The sequence below is a fragment of the Columba livia genome, chromosome 11 (assembly GCF_036013475.1).
Source record: "Columba livia isolate bColLiv1 breed racing homer chromosome 11, bColLiv1.pat.W.v2, whole genome shotgun sequence".
In the NCBI taxonomy this organism is placed as follows: domain Eukaryota; kingdom Metazoa; phylum Chordata; class Aves; order Columbiformes; family Columbidae; genus Columba; species Columba livia.
In genome coordinates this window covers 9749678-9771387 of record NC_088612.1, presented here as the reverse complement: position 1 = coordinate 9771387, position 21710 = coordinate 9749678, and the positions used below count along the sequence as shown (strand labels likewise).

Below are 21710 nucleotides of genomic sequence, written 5' to 3'. Positions count from 1 at the left end.
CATTTTTTCCCAACCTTGGAGAACACAATACTCATTTAGAAGATTTTCCAGTTATCACAGCATTTGTAAGAACACTACATACAATTTATAAATGACATGCCATAAAAAGCACTCACTGCATACATGAATTTTTGTCAAGTTTTTGCCATCCAAACCCCCATCCCAATAGCTAACTGTTGTCCTACTGGTTTTGCTACAGTAAGAACTATTAATTTCAGTTCCTATTAATTTAGCTTTACATCCATCAAACTGGGTTTGATTTTGCTGCTCTGTAAAAGTATTTTCCACCCAGAGGACAATGGCCACTCCTGACAGTGCGCCTTGGCAAAGCACCCTTCCTGGGAGCACACAGCTTCCCGCTGACCACTGTGAGGTGTTCAGGGGCTTAAATCTATGCCAGCGCTTTAGATGGTTTGGTCATCCAGGCCTGTTTGTCACTGAGACAAAACAGGGACAATGTGAGGAGGCCTGTGCTCCTGCAGTCGTGTCCAGCTACACCCTTGCAGTGAGCGCTTCCAAAAGCCTGATATTTCGGTAGAACCATCATCTGATCCAGTGCCGACAGCGAGACTGGCCCTTTCTTTCCTCATGTGCAGTGATTTTTATCACACCCGCAGTGCTGTTCTCTGGCTAATCTGCTAGTTTCTCCTCTCTTTTCTTGTCCAAAGCTGCTCTCACGTACAAGTGCACAGGCGACCAGTGGACAGTGTACTGCAGGGTGATCCGCGAGAAGAACCTGTGCCAAGACATGCGGTGGTATCAGCGCTGTTGCCAGACTTGCAGAGACTTTTATGCAAACAAGATGCAGCAGAAGAGTTAATGAACCTGTGCTACTTCTTAGGGTGTTACACCTATTTGTATGTAAATCACGGACTAGTAGGTCTGAGTATTGGAACTTCATGAGTTGCTACAATGTGGTGGATTCCAAAGCATACCTAATAAGACTTGAAACTGATTCTACAGACTGGATACCAAAGTAATCCACTCATCCACCTTAAAAAAAAACAAAACAGAAAAAGGTATCTCGAGGAGCCAATCATTTTATCATAATTTGACATCCTTACATTTTTCATTAATGCTTTTTACTTTAATATATTAAATCACCAGCCACTGGATGGCTTGCTACCATTAAAGAAAAGGACAAGAGTTGCAAAGTGATTACCTTGACTAAGGTTATGGGTACCTCCATGGAGGAAGGCCTCTGGCAAAGTAATTCAGCGAAGGTAGAGACATTACTTAATCTTTTAATCTTGGCTTTCATCTGATGTTTTCAATTCCCAACAGTTATCCCACTGTGGAGTGGGCTTGGAGGGACACACATAAATGAAAGGCCTAATTTAAAGAGAGGATTTGCTGTAAAAGCTTGTGAAAACTGATAGCAGAGGATGAACATCTCTGAAATTCCTGCAGAAAACTCAGTATAATTATGTCCAACATTCCAAGTCATGTTTTTTAGAGCAACTAATAGAGACTTTCTTTCTAATTTTAAAGAACAATCCTCTCTCTCTTTTCCCCAGAATAATATAGTTTCTTTTATGAAACCTAATTTTTCTCTGAGCTTAATGAAATGGAAGCTTTTTAACAGCAGTAGATATTTTTAACAAGACCCATTTTTATGAGATGGGAGGAACCAGAAATCATTTCATCCAGTAGAGCTTGCTGAGGGATTGCTTGGTCTGATCTCCCTCCAGTTCTTAGAAGTCAATCAGATAATGAGACTGAATGTTTTTTGTTTTGGTTGTTTTTTGGGTTTTTTTTACTTGTAAGAGGACCATGAAACTGGACAGGGTTGGTACAGAAACAGGATTTGGAACAAACTTTGTGTGAAGGATGGAGTGGAGAGCAGGACTCCTGTATACATCTGAGGTTATGCAGCCTTTTGAGTCAAAAGTAGTCAGGGATACAAGACACTCCATCTTGAGCTTGCTGAAGCCGTCAGGGTAAAAATTCCATTGTTTTCAGTAAGGGTTAGGATTTTACTCACTGTATTTTAGTGCTTCCTGTCTTTTGTGGTGCTATCAGGTTTGGTGCTATCGGACTGGTACTATCAGTGCTGCGTACACGATACTCTCTTGCATCTCTCTGCACTTTAAACCCAACTCCTCTCTGAGATGTCAGACTTGAAACAGGAGCTCTGCCCGGGGCAGAGGTTGTCCCCACCGTTAGCCCTACAGATCCATGTCTCTCCGTCATATCTTGCTCCAACACGGATCATTTCCCTTGCCAGGGTCCAAGACCAGTGGTTAAATTACAGCCCACTCTTCACGATATGAACAGAGCTGTTTGGATGAATTGCAGCTTTGTACTCGCTCTAGAACTCGTGTCACTGTTTTACTCTTTGGAGATGAGTACAGAACTAAGCCCAGCTCCTGCCCCCAAGCCCTGGGCCAGTCTGGATTGCAGCTCACACCCGTCCTCAAGTTGTCTTTATTGCTGTTGTCTCCTTTTTTCAATGCAAGGAGGTATAAAGATTCTTAGGACCTAACATACGTTTAAAGTGATTTTTTTCTTCCTTTTAAAAGCCTTTCAATATCCAGGACTTCACTGGAATTACTTAGTAGCATTTTATTAAGGGCTAAGTTTTTCAAGCACATAATGCTCATGAAGAGACTAATACTATGTGGGATTCACATTCACATCTGTGCTAATTAGTGCAAACGAGCCTGCGTGCACACCAGGGCTGGCCTGTATGCACAAAGGCGCTTTTGCACACATTTTTTTCTCAAGTGCCTGTCTCAAACAGATCTGCTTTCCAATGCCCCAGATGATTTTCTCTATTAGGGAAATGATTCCAACTTGTTTTTTATTATACTGGATGTTCTTTTGGCATCTTACAGTCAGGATCAAACCTCCTTCTTCTGTTAATCCCACCCTGTAGCCCAAACACAAAGGTTGTGTAACTACTTAGCAAGTAGTCAGTGGAAAATGTTGCTGGCAGGGGTGCCAGGGAAGTTTTAGGCAATACCATGGTGATCTTCAATTTAGGCAAATTAACAGGCAGATGAACTGCTAATGAGAAAGCTCTAAGAGATTAGACAAAGCCCAGAGGACCTGATTTATCACAGTGCTGCCTCCCTGCCACCACAGCAGTTTGGCCGAGCTGGGTCCCTTTACATCCTCATCCTTCCCTTGCTTTGGAGTTGGCTGGTTTTCTTTTAATGAGCAACATTTGCCCATGGAGTGGCCTGGCCCCATGCAACACCATCCCCCTTGCTGATCGTTTTGGGCATTCCTAATACTCATGTTGGGCTGTTGAAGGATTTGCCACCAGGTTCTTTTTTTTTTTGGTTTTTTTAAATCTTGGAAGAATAATATGTGTGTTTGTTATTAATAGGAATCAAAGGTGCTTTTAAATAGCAGGGGTAATTTTTTCTTCTGGTGCTCATCTGTCACCCTCTCTAGGCAAAAGGTGGGCTCCTAGAAAGGTGCGTAGGAGAGGAAGGTTTTTAATTCTTATGTTTTTCACTAAAAATTCACTACTGTCCACTGTCTAGAACAAGATGCTAGGCTAGTTAGACCTGTGACCAGTCCCAATACACAAGGTCCTGGACTTCAAGGGACATTTGGGTCCAAGTTCTGGGTCCTACCTAAGAAATTCACAAAGAACGCTTTTGAATGTCAGAGCACTGAGAAAGAAACACCTTACTTGCCCTCCCCAGCCCATAGGTTAGCGTGCATCACCCTTTTTTTTAATGATCAGAAACCAACATGAATTAAAAACCAATGGCACAACACAGCTCCATTTTATTACATTCTCTTACTTCAAGTGATGACGGCCGTCCCATTATATAATAGCCGAAAAAAAAAATAATAGTAATAAAAAAGTTTAATTCTGTTCAATACTCCTGCACTTCTGTTTTGTATAATTTTGTAGGAGCTTTACTATGAATTTACAGCTCTGCTCTGCCCTCAGTTACTACATACTGGTGAAAAGAAAGCTGTTTGTTTCAGTGTATCTATGACAATACTTCTTTTTAGTTGTTCTTGAGAGATTGACGCTCTTTTGATTACAGTGGTGGTATTTCCATATTGTAAACAATACTCTGTACTGTTGCTAAAGTACTGTACATTTCTAGTTGCACAGTTGTGTTATTGAGTATAGATTCTCACTCTCTCATGTATGGTGCTATTTTTTGTCAGTGGGAAGGAATCTTAGCAGTCAATTATTGCTTGATATTTTATTATAATACAGGGATATATTCTCCATGGCAATAATATCATTTAAGTTTTTCATTACAGAGTGAAATGTATATATTTTTCCATTAGCTAATTTGCATATGTACTGTATCCATGGTAATTTTCTTTTTGGTGCTGGTTATAAATAGAAAAGATAAAAACAGTCAAAAGGAATGGAACCAGTTGTAAATGCAAATCAAAAAAAAAAGAAAATAGGATCATTCAATTTTGAAAAAAATGAGTCTGTTGAATAATAAATTTATTTTTTTCCATAACAACTTTAATAAGGTTTCTGAACTGAAAAAAAATACAAAGAAACCAAACAGCTAGCAGGAAAATTAAGAGAAGGGAATGAATCTGTAATTAGTACATTATGCATCCGTCTATCCTGGACTGAGATGGGATTTATTTGAGTCAAGGCAAACTGTTTGATAGCTGGGGTAGGTGTAAAAGGTGATTTGTCACAAAAATTCTGGCATCTCAGAGTTCCCAGTGTGCTAACAAATCAAGAAATGATGGGTCTTGTCGCGGTTGGGTTGCAAAATAAAGCACAGGGAATGTTAATACCTGATGAATGCCTTGCGAGGTCTGTGGTCGGTGACACAGATGTAGAAAATGCCTGTCTGGAAAGAGCGAGGCAGGCTCTGGGGTATCTCTGTGGACACTTGCGCAGGCTGCGGGGAAGCCAAAGCTCATACATGGGGGGAGAAGCATTTTGGGAGTGCTTTTGAGAAAGATGGCTTTCGATGTATGTTGGAGCTGAGATGAAGTGGAAGCTTGTTGTGTGTTTAATGGTAGCTGCTCCGCAGGGGCAACCTGCTAATGCTGGCTGCTGAGCATGTGGAAATTTATACTGGAGCAAAACTATCCCATCCGTTGGAAGGGGTCTGCGTAACCGAGCTGCACACTTCCCTGGTGTCAAATAAACAGAATTACTTCAGTGCCAAGTGTTTTGGATGTCTTTGTTGTAGGCACTAGCCAGAATCTTTGTACTATTTAATTCCCCCCCTCCGCATGCTGAAGGTATTTTTGGCAGATAGCTGCCCACAGATATGCCTGGAGGATCCTCTCCCATCCTGTCTTACAAAGGTGCCATCACCCATATCCTATTACAGCTCAGTTCTTGTTAAAAGGACATTTCTTGGAGATGGGAGCAGCACCTTTCTAAAGCAGCCTGGAAAACAAGCCAAAGTACAGTTGGTGTGAGAGTCCTCCTCCCAAAATGATTTCCAGAAATTGAATTTATACTTATATTAAAAATAGAGCTCATTTACTGATCTCACGCTGGCTTCTTGGTAATGGCACAACACTGATAGGCTCCCTGGTTTTCAGAGGTAGGAGATACCAATCCAGCTAGGATCTTACATATGACTATTAACAGCAGCAAAATTGTAGAAACTCCAAGTGTTGCTGTATATTAACACATCATTGTGTTTGTGTATTGCCTGGAGTCAAGATACGATTGCAATTGTTGACCTGTTTAAACAATAAAAAATAGCTATGAGCCTTTGGAAGCCAAAAGGCTTTACATTAAGCTGGGATATGGCAGTGGCTGGGAGGGGTGTAAGGAATGGTGTCATATATTTGGCTTGAAATTTTCCTGGTACGTGCCAATATCTCTTCTATAAATCCAGTAGGCTTATATACTTAGTTTGCCTATTTTGCATGTAGCAGTTTGCTGGTTTTCTCTTACTCCTAATCCCCGTCTTCTAACCAAGAAACCAGATGATTTGAAGCCAGTTGTCCTTCCCTGTGATCTCAGCTGTCTTTTTATTGAAGACATTTCAGCCAAGATCAGGTTGGGTTCAGACACCTCTTGTGCTCTGGCATAAAAGTACCAGGAGGAAAGTATAATCTCTCTTCAGCTTCTTGGAGTTCAGTTCTGCCTCTGCCAGCTCCACCTGCTTCCTTCACTGTCTTGCGAGTCCTGCTGTACATGGCAGCCTCAGCTGTCACTTGGTCCCTTGCAGCAAGCTGGGGGGAACCTGCTTTCTCTGGAAGAAATTTCTTTTCCCCTGGCATCAGCGCCACACATCACCCAGGGAACTGCTGTTGGAGGACCTTGCTCTGTTGGTGGAGTGAAAACCTCATGTTCCTTTGTGCTTTCCCCAACACCACATGATCCATTGAGAAAGGTATGTTTTCTTCCTATCGAAGAGTGTCGGCACAAACACCAATATGCTGTGGAGTTCCAGGCAGAGAAGAGCCATGCCAGCTGCACTGACGTTCAATGCACTCACACTTCTGACGGTGTAGGAGAAGAAACCCTGGTAACCTACTTACTGCCAAGTTACTTGCCACACTTGTCCTGCCGCTGTATGAATATAGCACGCCCAGAAACAGGCAGACTGTGGGAACTGCTCCTGAACAGCATTTCTTTTTCAAGTACCTGGACGTGTGCTGAACATTTTTGATAATACGTCTCCATACAACTTGCACTCCAGCATTCTTCTGTTTTATCTTGATTTGGAGGCAGGTCAGTAGGAAGACAGAAGTTCCACAAACGCTACTAATGGACAAAGACCAGTTATCTTTTCTGTGTGTGTTTTTTTTTTGTCCTTTTACCATGTCTCTGGCTTCTCTTCACACTCTTTAGAAACGGGCTGGTTTTCCTGGAGAGAGACTTTCCAATAGCATCACTGCCTTGGACAAGCAGGACTGCAGCATCTTCACTTTGGATGGGAAAAACTGTCTGCTTATAAAAGGAAAGCTTAAACAAGAGAGAATATAAGCAGAGATGGACCACAAACTCCCCTTAGCAGTAGCTACCCAGAAAGGAATCCGTGAGTCTCCAAAGCTGACCTCCATGTGTCTTGCATCACCTCATCTCCTTTAATGCCACTTTCATGTGACAGAGCCCACAAAGAACGCCTAGAGGCTGCACTTTACCACATTGCTGATTTTGTCAGAACTGCTGTGACTGCCAAATGGTGGCCAGACACTCAGACAGACTTTCCCAGTTAGCAGAGTCCTGCAGCTGATGTCTGGGCCTTGCAAATGTGTTCCCTGTGTGCTGCCACAGCCGAGATGCTGGCCGGGTCCTCATGGCCTGGGGTAAGTATCTGCCTCAGCCGCTGAGGGAAGCAGCCGGGCTTTCTTGAAAATTGTGGTTTCCCTCAGCTCCTCTTGTTTGGCTGTGAAAACTCCTGTTTTGGTGTTTCATTCTTTCATCCTTCTGTGGCCTGGGTGGAGCTGGAGCCTTCAGTGTGACTTGTCTGGGTCACACCACAGCCCTTGGCGTCCTCCTCGACCTCGGGAGAGAGCGACTCTGCACGCTCGCCATGGTGGAACCCACGGGACGCCTGTGTGTGGGGCCAGCTCCTGGCACAACTCGCTCTCCAGGTGAACCCTTGCATCCTTCCAGCCTCTCCCAAGCCTCAGGGAATTCTGGCGGTTCCACTGTAACTCCAGAGATGCTTGCCTTGTCCTTCCTCCTCTGTTCCCCCCAGACACGCTTCGTGGCCTTGCATGATCATTGGCCTTTTCCCCTCTTGCTCTGTTTGCAGCTGCCTTGCCCCCCGCAAACATGCTTTGCACCCAGCAGAAACTTCACCTTTGCAGTCTACAAAATACCTTCCCTCGTCTACTCAAGTGCATTTAATCTCCTCCCTCAGCCCTCTGAAGAAAACTATTTTTCTCATTGTACTCCTGTCTTATGTCTCCCTTCACTGTTGCTTTTGTTCTGAGGCCTTTTGTAATGATTCTTTGTTCTTTGTGCAGTGGCAATTAGAAGCTACAACCAGACCTGTGGATGCTGGAAGGCCAAGCCCAAAGAAATGGTGCTTCTCTCAAGATCTTACAGACTGCAGGTGGTCCTGAGGAAAAGGCAGATTCCCCAAGCAGCTCCATGGGGTTCTTGGCAGCAGCAATCTGGAAAGGCATGGAGATGAGCATAGGCTGCTTCTGAATCGAGTGAGTGAGCCCGTACTGCGGTTACTGCACTGGCAGGGGAGGGAAAGGGATATTCCCCACTGGTTTTATATCCTCAGACACATTTTTTTGTTATTGGAAGTAGCAAAGGGTAAAATTCACATCACTTCAGAGATGCCCCTTACAGAAACTGGGCTGTAAGATCCAGCCCCAAGCCTGGATGCTGCTCAAAATGTGGGCTGGCAGAGAGGGAAATGCTCGTTCGTTCAGCAGGAGGAGAGCGCTGGTAGCACGCCAGTCTGTATGGCTGGCTCCACTACTCCAAAAGGCATCAGCTGTTGAAAAATCACTGACAGTTTCTGTAAGGTCACTCTGTAGTACAACATCATTGTGCAGCCATCCTGGAGACAGGCGGTGAAACTATTCAGTCGATGAATCGTTGAAAAGAGGGTATCCTCTAACGGGATCTTCAGGTTGCGCAAAGATCAGCACAAACATGGCCTGGCCAGCAAAGCCAGACAAACCATTCATAGTGTTTTTTTTCATTTTCTTGGAAAATACATTATTCGAACATTTTGCAGCTTCTATTTATTTCCCCAGCTCTGTATTTTTCCCCTTGATTTTGTCTCTGACGGCAAAAAGACCCAACCAGACTGCAGCTTTGTTTGGCACCAAACTTTCCTCCTGAGATGATCGCACAAGAAGCCTTTTATCACTTTGGCGGCTCAGAGCCAGAGCTGCTTGTGGTGGAAGTCGCCGGGACTGTAACCCCGGGCTGTCGTGGGACGAGAGTCAAGCTTGGGCTGTCAGCAAGGCGAGTTGCAGCCGTCGGAGCCCCTGCCAGGACACGTCAGTACTTCTGAGCATGCTTCCCCCAGTGCTGCTCTCATTAAGGAAAAGGTATGAAATCCACATCTAGACTGAATTAGTCCTTTAAAAAAAATTAAGTGTTGTTTAAAATAGAAATCCTGGCCAGAATCATGGTCTAATTCCTTAGAAAATCGCAATAAATCAAACCTCCCCTGCTCCCCGCTGCCTAATAGCAACATGTCATGTCTTAGTTTTCTCACAGAGCTGATTCACTGTCTGTGCCACTTGTGCTGCGTTGGCTTCGGCACTGTCACCTCTGCTTTATGCCCAGATCTGTGCCAAGGAAGGACAGTCCTGCTGAACTACCAGACTGCCGGTCCCTGCATCTGTTCTTGCTTGCAACTTTTTCCCTGCACCATTTCACAACACTGGCCAACAATATCTTGAGGAGGGGACTGTGACACTGAGCCCAAGAAACACCGTCAGTCATGTTTCCTGGAGGGTAAGGAAGATTCTGGCCTTTTTTTTTTTTTAATTTTCCCCCAACTATGTTTTGCTGAAGAAACAATTTTAAAGGGGAAAAAAAGTAAAACCACATTATTGTGTAAGCAAGATAGAAAACAGCTTTCTGCGGTTCCCAGGTATTTATGTGCCATCGTCTCTGCAATGTTCTTAGCAACAACACTGCCTGTGGCTGGCTGACTATTAAGTGCGGGTTGTTTTGCAACAGCTGTGCGCACAGTACCTTCCTTCGCAAGCAGTGCCCTTTCCCTGGCTGCCCCCATGGCTCGGTTTATTTGTATGCAAAGCAACTGTGAGGTTATCAAGGCTTTCCATCAGCTATACAAACTCACAGCAGAATCAGCTCTGTGTGTGTGTCTCTTTCTGAGAATTATAGGTTTTGGGTAGTAGACTCTTGGGCAGCTCCTATGAGACATCTGATCTTTCTTATGTATCTCTCTAGGAGAACTGCAGCCTATACTTATACAATAAGCTATGGAGTATCTATAGCCATATGTGTAAGAATGAAAAAACATGTTTACTTGTTTGTTTTCCAGCCTCCCTGCAGAATGGTTCTAAAAGCAGAAGTATCTTGCACTATGGAAAAAATCGACAAAAACATCCTCATATTTGTCAAAATTTTCTTAGATGTTTTTTAGGGTATTGCTAAGACCTGCCAGGCTCCTCCCCTCTCTTTCCCTGCATTGCCCCAGATACTTCCATTTTTGGCTAAAAAATCTCAAGTTTGGGATTTTTTTGACCAACAGTATCAGCCAGAACCCAGGCTCTTTTCTCTAATTTTTCCACTTAATTTTTAAACTATCTTCTGGCAAAACAGAAATATTGTTTTGATGGAAAATTTTCAACCAGCTCGGCTCATTAGTTTCTGCCAGCAGTCAAACAGGCAAAACAGTGCATCTTCCAGGAGAGGAGGCTGTCCGAAGGGCCGAACACGAGGCAGGCGATGACTAACGCTTCTCTCCCCACCTCTGTGCCCCAGCCAGCACTGTGCTCTTTCACAGGCCTCAGCCCTTAATGCGAGCCATCTTTCTAGAGATCATTCCAGCCTAAATCTCTTGGCAAGTCAGCTCAGTAATTCGGATGCTTTGCCAGGTTAAAGGAAGATGTGGGTGGCATGGAAGGATCTTCTCTGACTGAAGGGCCATGGGACTCAGAAGAGCCATATTGTGCATCTCTCGTCCACGTTGGCTAGTATTTGGAGCCCTCCAGGCAAGTACTGGTTGGCAAGGAAGGCTGGGGAGATGCGGTTGCTCCAGCTCACTTCCAAAGCAAGTTTCAGTGTGCTGTTGTTAAATGGAGATGTTTGGATACACCAGCAGCTGAGTCACACACAGCCATGAGCAGTCTCCATGTGACCCTGATCCCCTCCAGGGACAAGGTCATAAAGTGGCTGAGGGGCTGAAATGACACCAGTCACATCACTGCTGTGTATTGATTACCCATCTGTCCATGGGGAAGGGGTTTTTCACACTGAATCTGGAGCCTGAATTCAAGGGGAACTGAGCTCCTCTTGTTTCCTAAGTTCCTGTGATGAACTGGCAGACAAAAAAGGAAGATGTTCTTGCAGAGCGGGGCAGAAGCCAAATTTTAGTGTTTGGCCTCTGTAGCCAAAGGAGCATCTGCCTATTGGCTACATGAGCAGTCTCCTCAGGGGACAGACATCCCTCAGCAGTCCCTAATATTTGCGAAGTTCTCTGAGATCTCTCAGTGAAAGACCTTTTAGATGTGCAAAAGTTTATAGCCCTTCTCTGACCATTGCTGATTTTAGAGGGTTAAGTTAGGAAAAGGAAATACTGCGACTAAAGGAAAGCCATTAATGTTACATTCTACCATTTGCCAGATAGTCTTGTGTTATCTTTGCTCTTTCATGAAATATTTTCCAATTTTCCTTGCAGGGCATTCTTTACAGGGGTAGCAACTGAGGAGATGTAACTTGGCACATCTCCACCTGCTTTTCTGTAGCAGTGCACATTTGTGCTCAGGGATTTGAAGAATTTCCTCTGCCTCTAGAATTGATATGCAAACAGTCAGCTGTACAGACATCAATCTGTCCAGTAGACATGCCGCATGACCTAAGAAATAATACAGGTGGTCAGCACCATGCTGGTGATTCCTCGATTTCTGGAGCAAACAGACTCATTTTACGATGTCCAGAAGATGGGAGGTCCTGTATACACCCTCCAGTAATGTAATCTGCTGTGCTTGACTGATCACAAAACACCCACCAAGAGTTCCCTAACAAAATTATTGACTTCTGCCAAGGAAAGCAAAGATTTGCAGGAAATGAGAGCTGTGACCTTTCCACCTCACAAATAGCTTGGAGATCTCAAGATGCTCATCTCAGCAGAGAGATGCTTGTGCCAGAGCAAACGTGGAGCCCTGTGTGGTCAGTGCACAGCCCTTCCAGCATCCCTCGCTTTACTGCCTCCAACAAACATCAATTCTGTTGTGATAAAAACAGAAATGGGCCAACTTAGTCTTCCTCTGTCTGTTTGCTCTGTTGCTGTAAGTCATACTATGTATAGGTTCTGCTATGTCAGCAGGTATGGGATGAGGGATGTTAAGTCTGGGAGAGATGAGTGTTGCTGGCTGTGTAACCCAGCTCATACCATCTGTCCCACTAGTGATTTCATCACAGCCAAAAGCTGCATGCTTGAGCTGCTCTGCACCCTGTGGGCAGCTGAAGCCTAAGGGAAAAATTTCAAAGAGAAAGAATGGGGCTCCAGAGACCCCCATAACTCTAAGCAAGTTGTTCTCTAGGGCAGTCAGCGTTTCTGTTAAAGGGAAGTCTTCCATGTCCCGTTGACGCCTCTCTTGTTGCAGGGAGAGTGACTCTTCTGCTCCTGAAGGCCCAAACTGCAGACACAGCCTTGGAAGGGAAGCTTGCTCTCACGGCTACGGCAAAGGAATGGGAAGCACGAGATCTGGCATGAAGTCCTACTCCCATTGAAGCCAGTGGGATGTTTGCCATTGGCTTCGAGGGAAGCCAAGATTTCAGTCTGCAGCCAGATCTGCTGGTGTGTTGAGCTGTGCTGAGAGCAGGACCAAAAAGGGTTCTTGGTTTCCTGATGAAGCTGTTACTCCCTCGGCTCCTCTGCTGCAGTTAGCTGGTCTCTCACCTCACATTGCCCCCTGCTTGCTGTCATGTTTTCAAATCTCATTTTTAGGCCAGAAAGCTTTTGAGGAACAGACTAGCTGCATGGATGTGCCCGTTGTATTGTCCCATGACTGGAGCTCCTAGGCATCTCCACCAGCAAAATCACCCCCTTCGTTGCGGATTATGGACAGTGCAAGAGAATGGCATACAGCAATAGCACAGGGCTGGGATAGGGGACTAAGTGAAGTAAGACATACAGGACTTGCTCCAGGTAAATAACTGTGCCTTTTCCTTCAGGCAGCAGCTTGAATTAGCTCTAGAATTAACTCTGTGTGGTTCAAGAGAGCCTGAAGAGATTGTAAAGGTGATCCAAGGCTGGGCTTCCCTGCTTCACACCCTCACACCAAAGTGAGCTGTTGGTAATCTTGATTTTACAAGCACCCCTTTTTCTCATCTCCTCTCTTTCAAGGTGAGGTGGCAGCCAATTTGCATTAGTGATGAAACATGACTTAGGTACTCGTGAGCCTGACAGTAAACCTTTCCCAAATTATTGTTGTTCCCCCTGCTAAGAAGTTGTCATGCTGCTGTAGTGATATAAGTGCTAAGCAGTGCATTATATGGTGCTCCCCGATGCATTATACATCCTTGTGGCAGCTCCTGCACCCACACGGCATCCATGTTTTGGCAGGGTTAGTGCCCTCCTCTGAAAAGAAGGTGAAGAAAGTGATCTCAGAGTGGACTGAGATTACTGCAGCCCCATTTGGGCCTATACAGGCCCTGTTGTTTTTATTTTAATGGACACATGGTGGAGCCTCTGTGTGCCAACAACAACAAAAAAAACACATTGCAAATGATTCTTGCTCTTTATTTCTCCCTGATCAGGTCGTATCTTCCTGTTCAGTGTGTGGGTTTGGTCTCTGCTGCCCCTTTCTGGAAACATCTATAAGTGCATCACATCTATAAAAAAACGGATGAAGGTTTGTCTCCTGGATCAAGAAGCTGCCCCGGCTCTCCTCACCTGTCCAGATGCCACGTGTTTGACAGCATCTTCTCCTCCTGGCCATAGCTTGTGTCCTCTGGCCATCTGGGACTTGATCTCACTCCTTTGACACTTCCACAAAGGGCAGCTGGTGAGAGCAGCTTTCTGGTAAGTTGAAACCATTGTAATATATTTGTTCCTCACAAGCAAGGAGTTTCTAAATGTAGATGCTTAAAGTTGAGGTAATGCTGATCATATAGAGATCCACAGCTAATAGTTTTACTATGGTTTTCTCCAGCAAGTTGGAGCAAAGCTACCCAGAAGTTCAGCACTGGTGCAGGAGCCCACCCCAGTGTTACCTCTTTAGGCACCAAGATTTTTACAGGCAAAAATGCTCTTCAAGAAATAAATGGGGAAGAATGGGGAGGAAAGTAAAGAGAAAGAAGAAAAAAAAAAAGCCAGACATACACAATACAGTATCTTCTCCTGATTGCTTAGCTTAGCTCCGTAGCACCATTTCCCATCCGTCTTTCCCATCATTCTGAGATTGTTCCCCAAGAGTTCCCTATCTTATCAATAGATCCGTTCCCAACTTAGTGACTGCCTCTGAGCCAACTTTTTTTTTCTGGTTCAGTGACTGGCACAATGTTTGCGTGAACTCTAAACTATCTTCTTGTTGCTCTTCTGTTTTCTTTGCTAATATGATCCCCATCAACTCTTGTGTTTCCTAGGGTATGCACAATCAAACAAAAAGAATCAGAATAAACAGAGGGAATTAGTGTTCATTCTTTCTTAACAACATGCCTGTATTTTTTTTTCTCCATTAGCAGATTCAGTCCAGCTACTTTTTCAGTAGCTGCTCAGGTTAATTGCTCAGGTTAATTCACTGTAGCTGCTATCCAAAGGCTCTTGGTTACATGTAACAGATGAGATGAGGGGACAGGATTTTGCTTTTAGCAGGACCTCAGCATTTGTGTGTTTTGAATTTTAAGGAATGGGGCAAGGGGGCATTACCTGACCCACTGCCACCTGGTTCTCTATGGAGTTCATTCTGTTGCTGGTAAAGTAAATGCATCATGGCCAACATGCTCCCGTGCACCCACACACCATGTTGACAGTCTCCTCATGGACATGACCCCAGAGCCAGCTTCTCATGGAGGGGACCATGGAGAATCTTTCTTCTTGTATCTGGACCTTGAACCTACAAAGTCTTCCCTCTCAGTTTTCTCCTACCACCAGTGGTAGGAGAAAACTATGGTAAAAGCCCCCACTGCCCATGGGAGCCCCTCTTCTTGTGGTGAACATGGTCCAGAGGGAAGGTGAAGGTTTTCCCAGACGCACATACCCATTCCATGGCCCTAATTAGAGAAGATTTGTCTGTGTTTATTGCTAACAATGTTCTTCCTTGCATTTGGTTCAGCTGGGAGCCTGATGAGTGACTTCCCAGTGGTCTTGAAGTCCAAGGCCCATTTTTTTTAAATTTTGTCCAGTCTGTTGGATACTTAGGGAAATGGCTGGGTGTATATATATTGTAAAACAGCTTCTGACAGTGAAGAGTCCCAGCAAAGGATTGCATAGACTCCTGGTAATTATTCTCAGCCTGTCCATCTAAGGCCTGTCTGTGTAGGGAGCTGCATCATTAACCAGCAGGGACACAGCCCACATAGTAAAACACATTGTTCTCTTCTTCCTCTTCTGTACAAGAAACGGATTTGGCTGCTTGTGCTTTGTTTGGTACCTGGTGCTCATGCTGCTAGTGTTTGTGTCACTTTGCCTCTGTTCACAGTTTGCAGTTGCAGCTTTTCTAAGTCTTTATTGACAACCCAACACATCTTTCACCACTTGATGCATGTGCACCCCAGCTTCCCAGAGAGCTGTCTGGGCTGTGCTGACATGCCAACACGTTGTGCAGCCTTGGCTGAATCAGTTCCCTTCCCTGTAACTCAGGGAACCGCCGTGCAATAACCAAGGTACCACTATAGCATTACTGGGCTGCAGCTTTATAAAGCACTGTGAGCTTCTTGGGAGAACAAGGGTAAGTGCAAACCTGTCCTGTTATGTTGTGGTTAAAGGATTGCCTGAGATTATGGTTTGATGCGAATAGAAAACAACAGCCAATAGAGAAGCCCAGCTGTACTTAATGGTGGTCAGTTAGTAGTTTGGGGCATTTTCAGGGGCTACTTCACAGCCCAGGTACAGAAAGGGCAGAGCCAGCTTGGGGCTGGCACCCACCGGTTGGGCTGTGTGCAGGACACAGGAGTTGTATCAGGGCCGCCCCTTTTGCTGTAACATTTACAAATGATAAAACGGCAATTTTCCCAACTTTTCTCCCCACAAATTGGTTTAAAGGGAATGGAAGCAGATCCTGCTATAGCCGAGCACATTACTGGCCAACTCAAATGCCACCTCACTGTCTCTTCATCTATATGAGACTCTTAATGCCCCAAGTCTTTGCAAGTCCTGGCACAGAGCACAATTGAAGCATGAGCTCCAACAGAAGTTTTAAATTTAAAGCTGTTCTTTTGGCTTCAGAAATGCGCAGATTGAAGCTCAGAGATGCAATTCAGCTGTTTACTTGCAGATCTGCAACAGCCCTGCTGTGTTGTTGCATTCACTTCTGCCAGGCAGTTGTGTTAACAGCACTTTCCAATTAAAGCAGCAGCCTCAGTTACAGAAAAAGCTTTTCCTATCTGGGCGTTTATCTGTTTTTTTTTTTTTTTAATTACTCATGGAGCAAAGGGCTGTTTTGGTTCCCATCCCTTATTATAATGAATCCATCATCATTTTGGGTGATGGGGCTGGCTTTTGCTGGGTTTTTTATATCTTGCTATTTCCAGCATCAGGTTGGGCCCATAAGACCCACATCATGACTGTCTGGGGGCTCACATGATGGGGAGCACTGATGTGAGTGACCAGGCAAATATCAGGTGTGCAAGCAACTGCTCACCCAGAGCAAGGAAAAAGACACCCTGTTCTGGAAATAGCCCTGCCAGAAAATCCCAAGGCCCTGCTATGTAAATTATGGCCACTTGCCTGACTGAAATGTTCCTGTTCTGAAAACTTGGCTTTTAAGACCTTCACAGCCAATATCAAGGCTTTTCTCCATTACCTGAACATTCAGAATCTCCAAGAGAATAAAAGGTAGCAGATGAACCCCGCACCTTTCTTCATGGTGCAATCAGATAAGAGCATCTTTTTGCATTTCACCTCACTGAAAGGGACATGCTGGGCTCCATCCTGCCTTTGGCTCAGCAAGGCTCATCCGGTGGGATGCGGTGGGATCTGAACTGAGACCTGGGATTTTCACTCCAGCTGTGTTTGCCACTGCAGACAATACTGTAACTGCCTCTCGGTTTAATGTGCTTTGCAACATGAGCACAGAACTGATTAGGCTGAGACTGGAGGAACTGGAGAAGGACCAGATGCAGTGACAAAAGCACAGGTTTCAGTGCTGACATCCTGTCCCGTGAGGCCACAAAGTCCCTCTCTCCTACAATGTGCTTTTCCCATGGTTTGATCAGCTGTAGCTGTCACTCTGGGCTTGTGCCCAGCACAGTGACCCTCAAATCTTGGAGCACCTTAGTTCTGCAAGACCCTTGCAAGGATGCTACAACCACAGACTCCCAGACTGACAAGAAAGGAAAGCCTGCTGCTGCCCCCATGTGTAACTTGCTCATTATTGTTGCCATGCACCAGTAGAGATGTGGGAACCCTATTGGCAAGCATGAAGGAGAGCCAGGCTAAGCACAGCACAGCCTCTCAGCTGCTGAGATCAAAGATCTTGCTTTAGAAAACTCTTCTGTTCCTTTTGTTCCTCCTATGAGCTCAGGGCTTTCCCTGGGGCACCTTATATTAAAAAAATTGCAAAGTCAGATTGGACATGCCTGGAAGTGAGACAAGCTGGAGACAGTGTGGAGACACGCGATACACAGCAAAGCACAGAGGTGTCATCGTCCTGTTCTGAAAGGACGCATGTGCAACATTCAGAAACTGCCATGCGATGCGGAGCGATATCGGATATCAGCACAGCGCGTTCAGGCTTGTTGGCTCCGACCACGAGGAGCGCAGAGTGAGAGACAGCTCTTGGCAGGCTGAGCTCACATGATAAGGTCATTGGAAAGACAAGTGATGCTTTCATCAACCTGCCTTTCCTCAGTATCAGCACCAGCTTGAGCAAGGACTCAGTGCTCCTGTAATATACTGTGCTCCACATGGCACCAAGGACAAAAGCTTTCTCACAAATAAAGTGCAGCTGTGTTTTTCCAACCAGTGTCTCAGCCCGCACTTCCCATTTCTCTTGGTCCTGTCAGATTCCGGTTTTGAACCATTGAATGGCATATTTTGGAAGAGTTACATTCCCTCTGGGTCAGTGGCACCCCTCAAGCAGAGGGGAGAACAAGCTGTAGGTACTGGCTATCTACCTGCTGCTTCCCTTTTGGACATCTGTTAGGGATCTCACGGTTTTGTCCTTCTCTTGTGGGCAGTACTTTTTGGGGGGCTGCACATGCTAATTATTCTGGAGTTCATCAATCCTGGAAGCTGCCTAAAGCCTGGGCTGATGGGATGTTAGCAGTAGCCAGACTCTCAGTGCCCCAAATGGAGCCAGTTCGTGGTTCAGGGAGGTCGTGCAGAACAATGGCTCTGCCCGTCACTAACACAGCTTCTTGGAAAGGTAGAGTTGGCTGTTTGCCATCCTTTCACCGAGAGCTTTTCTGGAGCTGGCACAACTGGGCCAAGGAGCAATGCCTCAGCTAAACATTGTCCACAGACTGCCCTGGACATTGCCTAGAGCTCTCTGAGAACATCTGGAGAGAACAACATGCTCCAGCAATTGGGGATTGCAAACATATGCTTCAGCTATGCAAGAAATCTTTGACTTGTTCTGAATGTGATTCTGCCTGGGTTTCTTCCCAGGAACATTCCTGTTCTTCACAATTCACCAGTTACAGGAAGGGAGAAATGGGGAGGAGGGATTTGAAGAGTAACGGAGAGGAAAGGGAACAAATCTGACAGTGCTTTCTTTAGCCAAATTCCTTCAGAAGGACAGGGTGTGGAGTATGGACTCCAGGATTTGGCACAATCCCAAGAAAATATGAACTGCAAAATTAAAACCACTTTTAATTACTCATTTGTTTTTATATAAAGAATAAGTCTCTGTTTTTCTGAAGTAATTCAGTGTCTCCTATCACATAAACCAGGCAGTCCCTGCCAAATGGTGCTGCGTGATAGAACACAAGCACAGAACTAGGTCTCTGAGCAAAGACACGTTATCTCCCCTGGGAGACGGCAGTGCTGTTTAGATCTGCGTTCTGGTTCCCGAGATAAAAGTCTCATTCCTAAGAGTCACAGCGTATGGGAGAGACTTGCAAATGTGGTACTCGTAGGTGGGAGTAATTTGATGTCTGAGCTGGAGATGGATGATGAAGCTGGGTCTTTGTTAGAACACCTGCTACGTTAACAGGAGAAAAAGCTTGTGAGGATGGAGGCAAGAGCTGTGCTTCTGCCCTGGAAGAAGTCAGAGGTATAGGGTACCCAGTGCCACCCACCTTGACTCATGGGGATGACAAATCCCTCTTCTCATTGCTGGAAACAGCAGGGTCCTACCTGGGGAGGGCCAGAGGCCACAGTGGCTGCCATATTCAGAGGGACAGGCTAGGTGGTGGCTGCAGGGTGTCACATCGCTGCAGGATGTACCTTTGAGTGAGGAAGGTGTACACCATGTCCAGGTTGGGTAAAACTGGGCCTGGGATGCCCCAGCAGATCAAGTGTGAAGTTGCTGTCAGCCCAGTCTCAGGGCTGCTCCTGCACAGCAGCATAGACATGGGCTTTGTGCTTCTTTCCAGGTGTGACCACTTAAACCACCAGCTTGTACCTGAGGGCATTCAGCTTCAACCCAAGACCCTGCAAGGACAGTCAGCAACAGGAGTAGTGCTGCTTATATGCAGATTTGCCCATGGCTGTGTTTGGAACCTGCTGAGCTAGACAAGTGCTTCCAACAGGAGAAACCACTGAAAGAGGCAAGGCGTAACCCGTTGATACTAACCATGCACTCAAAGTAACCTACATAGCTTAATTAACTATATTAAGTATATGCCTATAATTAATTTAAATGACGTTTTCTTCCTGCATTGTGTGCTTACTGCATCAACTTTGTAATATTATTGCTGTGTATATAATTCAATCAAATTACATACAGTACCCACATAAGCTTCGTCACTCCAGACACCAGGGAGAGAATTATTTTGTTGTATTTGGCTCATACTTCTGCCTTGACACAGGGGATAACTTTACTGAAATTGGTTATGCTACATTAGTCCAAAGCCAGAGCAAGGCCCAGTACTTATAAATTATTTACAGAGGCATCATAATTTCTATGATTCTGTGTCCTGAACATTGGTGTGCTTTGCTACAGCTGCCTTCCTAGTCTCCCAGTAGGAAACACCAAAATAAAGGTAGAAAGGAATACTCCTTTTTTTTTTTTTAATATATAATTCTGCAATATCCAAAATATGAGCAGATTCCTGTTGCTTCACAGTGCTATATAGAAGCCTTTCCTTTGTATATGCTAAACTAAACAGGAATAATTGGTTGATATTAAGAAGCAGATGCTGAAGAAGTATTTTTTAGCTTGTGCTGTACGTAGTATCAGGACAGTAGTTTGCTGCTGGTGAGGGTCCCCTCCTTCGTCTTTTATTGACTGTACATTATACATTTTTAATGTTAATGGCCCCCTATGGCAAAGTAAATGGGTGAACTATTTCACTCTGTCTTGCTTTTGTTAAGCCCAAATCATGGATCAAGTCACAATTAATGGTGGCCCTGGTAATTTATGAATTGCGATTTTTACACCTAGCTGTCCCAGAGAGTTGGAAACCATCAGATGCCAGCCTGAGCAGCTGCAGCCTTTAGTACCAATGAGCAAAATGTGTGTGGCTGGGTGAAATGGCCCATTGTTGGGCAGGCGAGTTAACTGAATACCAGGGCAGGAGAGACTGGAGCTGCTTTCTGCCAGCTGCGTATTCAGTTTTTAGTTTCCCAAGGGTGAAAAGCAGATTAACACTGGGTGATCTGAAGCTGAAATAATAGATTTTGTTGCACAGCTTAGAAGGCTGCTTAAAGAAAAGCAAAGAAAGACACATGGAATATGTATCTGACACTTCTGAAATGAGCCTGAAAGAAGAGGGACAAAACCCAAGTGATGAAGAGAACAGCAATTCTGGATCTGAGCAAGAGCTTACAGGAATCGCAGGGGTAAAAGAGGAGAGCCCTATGCTAGATTGTGCTCTCTTTGGAAAGCCCCAACCAAGACCTTCACTAAAGCTTTGATTCTTTATCACAAAGTGATTAACTCTGACGTTCCCTGGGAAGGAGCTTGCATCGATGTGAGTGCTGGCTGGTGCCCAGCATCACAGACACATTGCTGCTTTGGATTAAATGAAAATGAGCAGAATTTCTCAGTTCTGTTACCCTCTGCATTGACATAAGTCAGGAGTAGGAGGATTTCTTCCTGAAATTCAGGGGACGTATGACCCTTATGTTTCTTGAATGTGTATGATGACTGAACCAATCAGCCCTCCAACAGACTTCAGTTGTTTGGGGCTTCGCAGCTCTCACAATCTATCCGCTAACAAAAAAAATCTTCCAATTATTTGGAATGCTGACATCACCCATGCAACTGGTCCAGAGCCAATGTCAGCTCTCCTACAAAACGGACAGTTATTTCTTCTTAAGAATGATCAGATTCTTCTCACTGAGCACATTTGGCATCACTTGAGCTCCAGCATGGTGTGGCCACTGGGAAGTGGTAACATTTGCAGTAACAAAGCTGCTGAGCAGACACATCGCTCAGATCACTTGGGGACCGGGTGTGAGCTGATTGCTCACATGTCACCATGTCTCCCTGGTTCAGTTTGAACAAATCTGGCTTGACAAAAGGTTTTGGGGAGCAGTCGAGCTTGGAGGACCAGGAGGGAGAGGATGTTGTGAGGTGCAGAGTTGAGCTATTCTGTTGTGAAGTGAAATGGTTCAGCAAAGGCCAAGGAGCAAAAGCTGCTGGGAAATGACACAAGGCTGAACTTCAGCTGTTGTAAACAGAAAGATCAGCAGAGGATGCTCACCCTGAAAAAGTCTGAAACAAGCACACAGGTATCTAAAACATGTTGCAAAGCCTCCTGTTACAGAGCTTTTTTCAGTGTTATAAATCTTTGTTGGATTAACTACTTAACAGTGAAATTATCCCACTCTGCTAGGGGCAGG

At 45.0% G+C, this 21710-nt stretch overlaps 1 protein-coding gene across 13 annotated transcripts in view; it reads left to right on the top strand.

Moving 5' to 3' along the window:
- Nucleotides 1-19470, top strand: part of ADAMTS17 (ADAM metallopeptidase with thrombospondin type 1 motif 17) — a 191601-nt gene extending 172131 nt beyond the window's left edge. For 4 of the 13 annotated variants that reach the window (XM_065076676.1, XM_065076673.1, XM_065076675.1 and 1 more), the window contains one exon: nucleotides 669-5119. In XM_065076676.1, the coding sequence (XP_064932748.1) occupies nucleotides 669-820 (152 nt within the window). In that variant the 3' untranslated portion in view covers nucleotides 821-5119. Of the gene's footprint in view, nucleotides 1-668; nucleotides 5120-6772; nucleotides 8947-9107; nucleotides 9359-10470; nucleotides 13623-19297 lie in introns of those variants that run through there. The other 9 variants (XR_010475409.1, XR_010475408.1, XR_010475412.1 and 6 more) reach the window with 9 other exon arrangements.
- The last annotated feature ends 2240 nt before the right edge of the window (nucleotides 19471-21710 follow it).